The sequence below is a fragment of the Platalea leucorodia genome (genome assembly GCF_965183815.1).
Source record: "Platalea leucorodia genome assembly, chromosome: 3".
Taxonomy (NCBI): Eukaryota; Metazoa; Chordata; class Aves; order Pelecaniformes; family Threskiornithidae; genus Platalea; species Platalea leucorodia.
In genome coordinates, this window is record NC_138825.1 from 73,949,446 (window position 1) to 73,962,048 (window position 12,603).

The 12,603-nt window shown below is 41.5% G+C and overlaps 1 protein-coding gene across 1 annotated transcript in view; it reads left to right on the forward strand.

Moving 5' to 3' along the window:
• FRK (fyn related Src family tyrosine kinase) overlaps nt 1-9,525 on the forward strand; it is a gene marked incomplete at both ends in the record, with an annotated part of 55,525 nt that extends 46,000 nt beyond the window's left edge. Inside the window, 3 exons of the mRNA XM_082305474.1 lie at nt 4,972-5,153; nt 7,317-7,482; nt 9,332-9,525. Of these exons, the coding sequence (XP_082161600.1) occupies nt 4,972-5,153; nt 7,317-7,482; nt 9,332-9,525 (542 nt within the window). The remainder of the gene's footprint in view (nt 1-4,971; nt 5,154-7,316; nt 7,483-9,331) is intronic.
• Between the last annotated feature and the right edge of the window lie 3,078 nt (nt 9,526-12,603).

The following is a 12,603-nucleotide window of genomic DNA, read 5'->3' on the forward strand; positions in this document are numbered from 1 at the left end:
CAGCTGTCAGTTTAGTACATACATACACTAACATAAAAGATAGAAGTACAACACTGGTTTAATATAAAAGCTACATTATTTGTCGTGCGTGAGGATGAGAAAAGAGGAAAGAAAGAGGTTTATGAATTTTTGACATGTCAAAGTATTTGAGAAGTAGGAGAGAATCACATTCACACTTTGATTCTTGCCTTATAATGACCCACATTTTTCCACCCAGTTCTATGAGTAGATGGGAACATACACCGACAGAATAAAAATATAAGCATACGGAAGGATAGGTCATCATATTTGACATGAAATAGAGGCACTTCCGCAAAATGTACTTAACAGCTTTGAAATCTATTACTAGGCAGGGATCGCCTTTCACTGTGAATTTGTCCCTTGCCTATCGCATCAGGGCTTTTATCTCAGCAGCACTTCAAAGTGCTCTTTTGAAGGCAAATAATAATTAAAAATAAAGTTGTACAGCCTGGAACAGACTAGCATAATGATTGCACTTTAAGTTCAACCCTGCTATTGAGAAATGCTTGATTCTAGTGTTGTTACCCATTTTCAGTTTAGCAGATGTCTCTAAAGCTGTAATGATCTCTTGAAGACAAAATGTTCACTGTGATTTGCTGAATTTCTTCTCTGTCTCCAGCCCTTAAGGGAAAGCCCTGTGAAATACCACAGACAGTATTTACCACGACACGTGCCTTCCCCCATCTTCTCTGTGGAGCCATTTTTCAAGTGAGGCTCAGTCCAGGGACAATTACAGCTAAAGAAATCACTGGTAGAGGGACAGCCCCACCAGGAATTGCGCAGAGAGGGACTGCAAGAAGCTTGGGCCAGATCATCTAAAGTTTTGTAGGCATTTAGTGGCCAGAGGCAGCAAGGCACAAATTTCCTTTAAATTATCATCTTTGGTGCCCTTGTGTGCAGATTGTTGCTTATCTGATTGAAAGAGCCTGGCACATCAGGAAATGATTGCTGTGCATGAAAACATTTATTTCACTGGAGAAATAGCTCTGAGAAAGCCAGGATGAGTCACAGCTATTGCAGAGGTGAAAATTGGCCTGTTTGTGCATGGAGAACAACATGTCCAGGGCACATCAGTGCTGCAGCCCATGTATGGATCAGTTGCTAGCATATGCACAGCAGCTGCCCTTGCTGTAGGCAGCGCATGTATGAAGCCTGATCTTTGCCTAAGCGCTCATTCCTGTAGCCCTGCATCAGAGAGACTGTGGAAAGTCAGTTGGTTTCCAGGCAGCTGTCAAGATAACCGTGAAAATGGCCAGTCAAAACCCTGCCTAGTGGTATCTCTCCTTGTCTGATGGCCTATACACCGGGGGATAAACAGAACTAAGAGGTGGAAGCAGAGATCCAGGTGCTTTGATAGGTATTGGTCATAGCAAAGTCATTGCCGTCAGTGTAATAAGGAAAGAGATTTGAAGCTTGTGTAGAGCTTTGTGACTGGAAGTGATCTGTATCGGCTGGCGGTCAGTGCACAGCTCCTGATAAGCATTCCTGAGACTCAGGCACTGCAGGAACCAGGAAAACATTTCCAAAAGGCTGCTTCTGTCTGTGTGCACTGTGGGTAAATGTGGCAAACTGGAACAGAGGGAAAGTCCAGAGATCATTCTTTGGTTAAATTTCCCCTCCTAGAAATGCATGGTATGTTTTTCCAGCTTGAAAAATCCCTAATATTTTATGCATAGTGACTATCACATTCCACCATAATGACGGCTACTTAATAATGATGGACACGTGAATTCCCTGTGCACCCTGTGAATGTACTTTGGGATACTTCTTGATGAACACTGCTGTGCAGAGTTATTGAGCTGCCACCAGTATGAGAAAAATGCAACTGAAAACTTTTCTTTGTCATTGGATGTGAATGAAATTGTCATAAATGTATGAGTGTTTTTATCAATTCTGATAGACCTGGGGCTTGTTCTGGCAGGTACGCAGTCTTGAGGTTCGGTGAATTATTACGGAGGCAATGCTCTCAACTGGGGAAAGTGCTGCTTGCTTATTTATTTATTTATTGTCATGCGTCTGTCAATGAGAATATTTTGCTGTTTTTCCTATATGAGATATTGTGATAGATTGCTTAGAACAGGGTGCAGACCCTAAGCCTTCTTTAATATTTTCTCTAATAAATTTTTCATATAAGGGCACTAGTTTTGTCAGAAAATACTAGTAAAAAAGGACATGGAGGTGCTGCATTTTCCTTATAGGATAAAGAATGAGCCATGGGAAGGTTTTATAAATTCACCAGTAGTGCCTGGGTTTGAGTGTGGAAGTTATATTCACTTTGTTTTTTTGTTGTGGTTTTTCCTTCTTTAAAACACTTTAAAACAAACTAGAGCACATGTATACCCATATGAATACAGCTGGAAACTCTTCTGACCTGCTGTCAACCAGCCAGATAGGAGCTGGCTCTGGTCTGGAAACCTCTGTAGTTGTACTAATACAGTGCTGTGCTTGAACTTGCATGCTTTGACTGGCCCAACCTGGGATTTTGGAGGTACAGTCAGAAACCTTTATGAGACAACCATACACGATTTGCACTTCAGATCCCAAAGAGACTTGTGCTTCATCTTTGTGCACAGTTTGCAGCTCCTGATCAGCTGAGGCTCCTCCTTACAGCTTTCTTGTCTTTAGCTCCAGAACAGCAGCAGTGTAGAACTAGCTCACACAGAGAAACCCTCCAAGAAATCTTGCAGCAGCTAGGGCAATGGTGGCCTCTTCCCCTCCCTCAGCCCACATGCTAAAGGCAGTAGGTCAGCCTGGTCTGGGATCCCAAACAGGCCCCAATGGAAGAAATAGTCTTCCAGCTGCAACTCCACCATCAGAGGTGGATCTCTTCCTTCTCCTTTAACACAGTGCACCTGTGTGTCCTGCAGGGAATGAGACAGGGAGGGTTTAGCAGCTCTAACTCCTGTTTTGCACTGAAGCAGCTCATTAAACACGAGGCTTATGAGTCATCCTTTTTTGCTGTGACATTGCTGTGTTCTGCCTCTTGGAGCAAGCTTGTGTCAGGCCAGCCTGGAGCATCGGCAGAGCAATGACAAACCTGTGCTCGAGTCTGTCTGCATCCTTGACTGCTTTCACCAGGAGGTAGTTCACAGCCTGTGCAGATGAAGGAGTAGTGTGAAAAGGAACATGGAGAGAGGGATTTCAAACTGAGTCACATAAGCAAGTTTCCAAAACCCAGGTAGTCATGCAAGGTGCTTGTACAAGTTTTTTTCTGATTAAATACAACATTTGCAGACTTATGTCTTTGTCCAGCAAGCTGAATAATAAATGTTGATGTCTTCCAGTTATCAGAACTGCAAAACTTCAGTGTGTTATATTATCCTATGGCCTGATGATGGATTTTCTTAATGGTTAAGCCATAGATTTTCACATAGCCTGATTTTTCTCCCCCTCTCTTTTAAAGGTCAAGGCAGCTATTAAACATATGTGTAAAAGAGGAAAAGACCTTCTGAGTCAAAAATAGAAGTAAATAATCTTAGTGCTGGATTATAATGACAATGAGTTTAGCCTCAAAAAGGAAGTAGGACAATACACACACAGGGCAAATTTAATAATTTAAAATTCATTTCTTTTACCTATTCATCTCAGAACATCCAGATGAGCAGGAAATTCAAGGTCTGGAGATTGCAGAATAGATTAGTAAACAATGGAATTTCACACTCTTCATAAGGAGTGATTGCCAGGTTAGGTCAGATAAAATGCCAGAACTGAGCAGGCTATGCAAAACAATTCTAAGACACACTTTCACTACGAATCAATTCAAAATAAGCAACAGAAAACTGCCAGCTACAAATGTTTTTTTTCTTTAACACAGTAAGGAAAAGTCACGATCCTCCATGAGAAAGGAGAACTACTAATAAACATAGCAGCAAACACTCAGCTTTTTGATATTGTTAATATTCTGACACAGAAAGTTGAACCTGTTTTGAGTATTAGAGGCTACAGAGGTAGGCAGTCACGCTTCAGTGCTGCAGCGCTTGGGTTTGGGTGACAGTGATGCTTGACTATAACACTGATTTGGCTTACCTAGATTAACTTGGGGTATAAATTCTTTGCTATGAGGAAGGTCAGCTGTCCCCAAAATGCCACAAAGGTCCTGAATTTGAATTCCAATGTGTTATACCCCGATGACTTTTTTTTTGAGTACCTGTCTTACTATTTTTGGCTGCATTTTTTCATGGCCTAAGACTCTTTCCTTCTTTCCTTCATTTGTGGAGGGAAGTTGTTCTGCTCAAAGTTCTACCACTTTGTTTGAACAGCAGATCTTTGATTGCCAAATCTCTGTTTCTGGGACTTGCTAATCTTACAGTGGTGGGAATGGCATGCACATTGCTTCAGAAAGTTCTACAAGAAAAGCAGGCAGCTTGAAAGCAGCTCAAGGAGTCCTACTGTTGAGTAGCAGCAACAGAGATAACAGCATGAAGCAGTCAAGTGGACTGGAAAGTGAAAATGAGAGTTACGCTTGACAGCAGATGGTATATTTCCTAGCAAGAATCATTGGAGAACAGGGAACCAGCATAATTTTGTGCTTTTCCATCTTTAGCCAGCTTTGGCTACACCCAGTGAGTACTGACATTAACTCTTGCTCACAGTTTGGAACGGGTTATGCACTTGTCATAAAGGCAAACATCTGCATTACTATCCGTAGATAAATGCCTTTTTCTTTGAACTGTGTCAGAAGCTCCTTCCAGGCCTAGATCAACTGCTGCATTTAGTATCTACTCTTTCAGAGAAGATGGGACAGGCATTGTTACTCAGTTATTGTGAAACTAGCTGCATGACTTTAAGTAGTGTCATTCACTAACCTCTGTCATTTGGTCAGGCTGTTACTTTATTATATTGCATGGTTTTGTTGATTTGTGTTGGCTGTTTGAACCAGTCAGCTGTTATGTTATTTATATCTGAATACTGTATATATTATGTTATCCTTGTCATCTTCTTTTTAAACAGAAGATGCAGGCTCCCAGATCTTCCTGACACAGCAAGTAGACATGGCTGCTCAGGTGGCTTCCGGGATGGCTTACCTTGAATCTCAGAACTATATCCATCGGGATCTGGCAGCCAGGAATGTTCTTGTTGGTGAACACAGTGTTTACAAAGTGGCAGACTTTGGACTTGCAAGAGTTTTTAAGGTGGGTTGTGAGAGGGTGAGTTGGCTCTACTTTAACTCTGGGGAACAAGGCAGAAGAGGTCAACTAAAGGACGAACTGTAGCCTCTGAATTGCTGGGTTCAGGCACAAGGGAGAAAAGGACCCCTATGGTGTATCCTCTACCTACATTATCCCATGCAAGGTTAGAAGCTGTCCTGTGCCTTTGTGTCAGTCTGAAGATGGCATCCTGGTGTCTGCTTCCCACTCAGCCACCAAGGAAGGAGCCTGGCAAGCAATACCCTTTGCTGCACAACCTTTATCCACAACACTAGTGTCTGTCACATGGAGAGAGATCACAGGAATGATGGCAAAATTATACTCCTGAGCCTGTAAGGGAACGCATATAAAAATGCGTTGACAGCTGTTCTCTCCTTGTTCACTTCCCCACTGCCTCCATGATGCTTGCGAGTGCAGGTAGTAATCATAAAAGGACCTTATTCCTCTCCACAACTAACAGCGGAGTTCGTAAAGAGAGCTGTCAGAGCTTTAAATCTGATGCAGTTTCAAGTTCTTTGCCATTGCACTGTTTTTTTTCTCTAGCCCTTAAGGACATGGAATGCCAAGTAATGCTGACCAAGACCACCCTAGGAAAGAGCTGTGGTTTAGAAATGAGATTTCCTACCTCTGAAAATGATTTGGTCAGAGTTAGAAAGATTTGATTTGCCATATTTTATGGATTTCAATATGTAATCCATAATTTCTGAGGTCTTATTATTGTTTTTATTGATTTATGTTCTTGCACTGAGAAGGAAAAACAGAGAAAAAAGCCCTCTGCTTCTCGTTTGTTTTTTTTTCCATTCAAGCAGCAGAAATTGAAGTTCATAACAGAGTTGGATTTATTACAGACTGAAGTATAGAATAATGGCTTGACAGTGGCATCAAGGGACTTTGAAAGTGCTTTTCTGCTTAATTTTGGTGCTTCTACTTATGCATAAGTTCAGACTGCACATTTTTTAACATGAAAAATATATATTTTTAAATGAACAATGCTTACAATGGATATTTCTCCTCTGTCCTCACTAGAGAGGGTAATAATTTATAGCTGTTGACATTTCTTGTTGAAGCTGAACTTTACTAAAATACTCTGTCATAGAGTCATCTTGGCAGACTTTCTTAGGAATATTCTGTCTCCTAAGCCAAAGCACTAACATGGTCACATGCAAAGATCCCAAAGGAGTAGGTGTGAGAAATGAAATCTATATTCCTGTATATGTTAATTAGCATAATGAAATAATTTCTTGTTTCTAGAGATGAGTATTATGGGCAAGATGCCAACTGTATCAGTATGTAGATACAAAACACTAACAACCAGTCTTTTCAAAACCATAGGGCATTACAGCTGAGAAATGTACGTTCTGTATTAAAAACAATCAAGCAAACAAAATTTTGTACACATTTGCCTGGATTTGCATGTGAAAAACCTGACTAAGGCTTGGATGTGACTGATGTACACTAAATTAAGTTTAGGAATTAAAGAGACAATAAATGTTCACAAAGTTTAGGTGTCCGTGCTACAGACCTTCAAGGACATGATTCTACAAATTTGCAAGTAAATAATTTTTCTATTTTTCATCTTCACTTTACATGAATTAATTGGACCCACTGTAAGCTCATATGTTAATTTGAATCACTTGGAGTTTGTTCTTTGGTCCCCGAAACCTGCTTAAGTGATTGTTATCAAAGTCAATGGCCCTTCAACACCACAATAAATCATAGAAGAAAGATTCCGAAATTCATTAGCTCTTGCTCTTCCCTTCTCTGTTTATTGAAGACCAGACGTGGAGCAATTTAGTCTCTAGTGTCAGCAGGATGCTTACACTGCCACTCCTGACAGACTTTTGAAATCTTGCGTGCCAGGTCCAGAATTCACAGTAGCAGGTCATAATTAATCATGAGCCACTCCAACGCTGCGTGCTTGCTTGAAATGATAAATGCTTTAGAAAAGCCTCCGATGAACGGTAGCATTTCTCAAATGTGAGGCCCAATTCAACAATAGACTTCAGAAAGTGCATGCTTTAACACCATGAAAGGCAAGTGCTTGGCTAAAAGAAGACAAGATTGAGCACATGCTTAGCTTAGCCAAGTGCTTAAGTGCTTTGCTGAAGCAGATCTGAAATCAGGCTTGCTTCGTTTTACCCATGACAGGTAGAAAATGAAAACGTATATGAAGCTAGGCCTGAAACAAAACTCCCAGTGAAATGGACAGCCCCGGAGGCAATCCGCTACAACAAATTCAGCGTTAAGTCAGATGTCTGGTCATTTGGAATACTTCTGTTTGAAATAATGACCTACGGGAAGATGCCTTATGCTGGTAAGTGCTTTTACCTAAAGAATGATGTCTAACGTTTCCTTGCTTTAAGAATGACGCACAAAAAAAGTTGAATGCCTGTACTACGGGCATGTTAAAAGGTTAAAACTGTAAATACAGAAAGAAGGCTGTTCAGATGAGGTCCATTTATTGGGTCAGACTTTCTGGCTTCCCCAGGCTCCCTGAAAGGTTTCCAAAGGCTGTGTTTAGCAGCCATTCAAGCTTCCTCTCACTGAAGTCAACCTGCATTGCACAGGCACCTAAGCCAACTGGCTATTTCCCTCCAGCATCAGATCAAAGATGCCAGTTCTTGGAATGTGGAAAAAGGGAAGGTTTTTCTGTCCCCCATCCCGCCCTTGGTTTTTGTTTTTTTTTTATTAAATTTATTTTTTTTGAGGATATCTCATGGAAGAACAGATTATTATGTGTGAAGTGCTGCACAGGCACTTCAGGAAGAAGGTGTCTGAAAAATGAATCGGTGTTTTTACTCCCTTCCCTCATATTTGACTATTACAGTGGAAAGTCTTCATAAAGAGAAGGATCACAAGAATTAGGAATAGAACGTCACCAACCTCAAAAGTAGATTTAATGGTATGAGAGCAGCTATTACTCCTAGCACTGTGAGAAATGCTCAAGGAACTGTGGCTCCAATAACACAAGATATCAGTGAGATGATTGACTGTGACTCATTTTGTGCTGGTGAGGAGAACACAAGGGAAGGACTAAAGCAAAAAAAAAGTTATGCTGCATCTGTACAGGCCTGAGGGGTGGCGCATTCGCCATAAACTACATTTCACAGGGTCCCAAACTGGTATTTCCTGTGAAAAGGAAAAATCAATTTTGCTTTTTGATTCCCACCCTCACCTCCTGTGAAACCATTCTAAGAAAAAAAAAAAAAAAAAAGAAAACCAAAGCCAGAAATCCTCAACTCTTTCTCATATAAACTACAGGTGTCTGCATATGCACACACACACATAAACAAACTGTTGAAGTATAAATGATGTGTAACACTGTGATTCTTGGTATTGTCTGGAAATATGTTCAGCATTATCCCTTTGCAAAGGCATAGTTTACCTGTAACTTTACAGTAGAAAATGTCCTTTTGCCATGGCCATTTGCTTACTTGGTATTACTTTCAAGAGTTTGTCCTCAGTAATCAGTTAGGAGAAGAGGTATCGATCCATGGTGGCAGTGGGCAATGTACAGAGGAAACACCATTCAGAGATCTAGGGAAAAGAAGTAAAGATTACGCAATTAAAGATTTAATTTAAAGAGTAGAAAATTGAAATGGAATGGGACAATAGTCTTAATATGTAAATGTATAGCAAAGGTGGGGGAGTGGTTTCTTCTTCATGACTCACAGTGACAGAGCAGGCCGGCTGCCATCGCATAGCTGCGCCAGAGGAAACTTAGGGTTGACATTAGGAAAAGCTTCCTAAATGTGAGGAAAATTGAGCAGCAGGACAGATTTTCTTGGGAGATTTTGGAGTCACTGAGACTGGAGGGATTTAGGAACAATTTAAGTGAAATAGATGTCAGAAAAATTTTGGCAAACCTGGGTGGCCGTGGTAAAGCCTCACACCCAGACGAACCCATTCGCTATGCCTCGCAGGTGGCGCAGTCAGGGTGAGGGGGCTGGGAGAAGCTGGAGGTGGTTTTTAACTGCTGGTTTGGGGTCCTGCAGTGACTCCTGTGGCCTGTTGCCATCGACGGGGGCCTGCTGAGGCCAGCTCTGCCCTCACAGTGTACCTCACAGGGGAGCATCCCCTTGCCTCGTCTCAGTAAGAGACGGGGACCTGCGGTGTCACTGAGCAGACCCCAAGTAGTCTGACGAGCTCCTCTCGGCTTGCAGGTATGCCGGGCCACCAGGTGATCCAGATGCTGGACAAGGGGTACAGACTTCCTCAGCCGCAGAACTGCCCGGCGCCGCTCTACCAGCTGATGCTGCGGTGCTGGAACGCGGAGGCGGGCGGGCGGCCCACCTTCGAGGCCCTCTGCGAGGAGCTAGAGTGCTACTTCAAGACCGACTCCTCTTCCTACAGCTAGGCGGTGGTGAAATGACCCCCCAGGCGGGGGCTGAGGGACAGACGCCAGCCAACAGGGGCTGTGAAATCAGCCTAACCTCAGACGTCGAGGCTGTTAGGGGATGCTGAGGCCTTGCGGTACGTTTTCATGCCCGCGCTGATACTCAAAGACACCTAAAAGTTTTGCTGCTGGCAAGTGTTTTGCAAGACTAAGCATCAGGACGCTGGAAGAGTGGGGGCTTCTAAAAAATAAAAAGTCTTCTATTTATTTTTTAAATAGCAGATTGCAAGAATGAACAAATGAAATGAGTGTTGTTCAATAACCATTGTAGCATTTTGTAATTTCTTTATTGGAATAATGATTTGCTGCTCCTTAGATTTTTGATTCCTACCAGGTTGTTCTCATGAAGGAATGCGATGGCTCTGCACAGCAGGATCTGTGCTTCCAGAGTCTTCTCACTGTAAAAAAAAAAAAAAAAAAAAAAAAAAAATCTCATGACTGTGATGATGGCAGAATCCAGATTAATTGTCTTGCTTAGACTTGAAGTACATGTGCTTTTGCTATATTGGAAAATAAAACAGATGTTCATGGGAGAAAAAGAATTATTTTGTTTTGCGGATGCAAGGAGAGATCTTTTTTAGTTTGTCTACTGTTCCTCTTCTACAAGAATAAACACAATTATTATTAGATTTTTGAAGCTGTTTGTTCTTAATTTTGTTAAATAGTGCCACAGAACCAATGAGTTATTGTCCATTGAAGTGTAAGGATTTGTTTTATAGTTCTTCATTTTAGGAATATTGGAGGAAAACATATTTTAACATGAAATCGACTGCATTAGCCTTTTAGGGTGACTCTTCTTCTATCCTGCTGCCCAAATCACAGACCCTCTCCAACAGGACAAGGCCTGGGGCAGGTTTAGGTATTTTGCAGAGGAACTAGCAATCCATGCTTCTACCTTCTCCAGATGTATCTTTAATATAGGAGATTTAAATAATAGATGATTCATTTTGGTTTGTTCCATGGGGAAATGGAGCCCAGGTGCTTCTGCTAGCAGTCTTTACAGCTACAGATTTTAGAATTTTTTTCCAGTTTTTCTAATTAACTACAATATCGGTTCTGCTAAAATCTGATATCACTATGACAGTTTTATGTTCTCAGTTGTGAGGCTTAGAGAACCAAGTTTCAATTATTTACTTATGATTCATCAGTTAATTATTTAACAACATAATCCAGGAATTAAGAGCTGTACCGTGTTAACATAGCGTGAGCTCAGTATAAGTGTGCTACCATTTTCCTCTAATATCAAAAAAGGGTATAAATAAATGAAAAGATTCATTACTTTAAAGACGGGGTGGCTTTTATTACATCTTTCTCATTTTCTTCTCTTTATACTTCAAACCCATTCATCTCAGTGCCTTGCTTCTAATTTTTAATTTCCTTTTCCCCTCCTCTAGTTTTGGAAGGCAGCACACTTTATTTTTCTTTCATACACGTCTCTTATGTACTCGCTCTTCAAAACTCCTTTCCTTATTTAGTGTTTTTCTCTTTCTGTCTTACTACACTTAGAGTCTTTCTGGGATTCTGTCTCTGTTCACCTTCATTTTCTGTTCAGTGTTTCTCACTACTAACCCTCTTTATACTAATTACATTTGTAAAGCACAATACAGTGATAATTAATTAGCTGTCAGAGCATCCATGCAATTTTGGAAAGTAATCATCCACTCTGAAAGAAGAAGAGGTTAAATGGCTTTGCCAAACTCATCCTGATAAGAATTGGCGTGGAAGGAACTGGGAGACTCCCAAGCAAAGTCTCGTGCTGTAATACCATCCCTGTTTGTTTTGAGACTCATGCTAGCTACTGGCTCATGGCCCCAACAAGATGTTATTTATGGTTATCATAAAACCTCCATCAATCCACGTGTCTCTCATCTGGCTAGGAGCTGTGTTTTACGCTGTTAAAAGTATGCAGTTAGCAAATCCCACAGAGTAGGTCTATACAATAAGAATGCTGTTATTTGGAAAGATCTCTGTGTCAAACTTGCAACCTTCATGTTCAAGCACTATTTCTAAGGGAATTTTTCAGACTGAAAACATTAAGAATGTTGCAAATAAAAGCTGAGTTTGCCCAACTCAAAAAAAGTGTTGATAAAAGAAATAATACAATCTTAAAAAGCACAGACGTGTGCAGCTCATGGGCGTCTATGTCTTTTTTTTTTTTTTTCCAAAGATGAGTTGACGGGAAAAAAACATTGACAGCAGGGAAATAGCAAAGTTTTCAGAATTCCAAACTGTACCAACTGTTCCAAGCTGCTCTGTGCTGGCCTCTGCCCTCGAGTGGAAGTCAGCAGGATCTTGTAGGACTCCATTGAAGTGGCACCAGTAATTCTGAAGAAAGCACACCTGTACAATAAATATCATCCTAAACCAGCGTATAGGGATGTGGTGGTGCATTCCTCATGCCGCCTTTTCTTCTGGTGGACCTGGCAGAGCATGGGAAGCAAAGCTGCTTTACAATCTCAGTAACTCCCACCAAAACTTGGCCTTTGTCTAATGAGTTTGGCGGTTAAGCATCCCTTGACTGTATCAAAACTCTTACATGGCTGAGGTGGGAACAGCACTGTCTGTACAAGGGAGGCAGTTCTGACAACCTTGGAATTATATTTTTTGTCTGTACTCGTTGCCTCCTGACAGCCTTGGGGCCCACCTTATCTAGGCTGTAACTCAGGAGGATCTGTAACTTTAGTAATCTTCTATGCGGGCTGTGAAAGTAGAAGGGAAATTTACTGATGCCTAAAGTCAATCATCTCATGACCCTATAAACAGCGATGCCAAGTTGAGACCCTTTGAGTTCTCCTGGCTTGCAACGAGCTGCACCAGAATCTCCCTCTGAGTGGGATGCCTCTCAGAGCTGTGAACTCAAGCTGATCTCTGGCGCTCCTTGCTCCTCAAGGTTCGACCCTCGCCTGATCTTCGGTGATCCTTGCTCCTTGAGGTTCGACCCTCACCCGTTGAGACAGTCATTTGAAGTGAGTATTTTGCTAAACCTGGGGGAATGTTTATTGGTACCTTTAACTGTGTATATAATGAGTACTTAGGCCT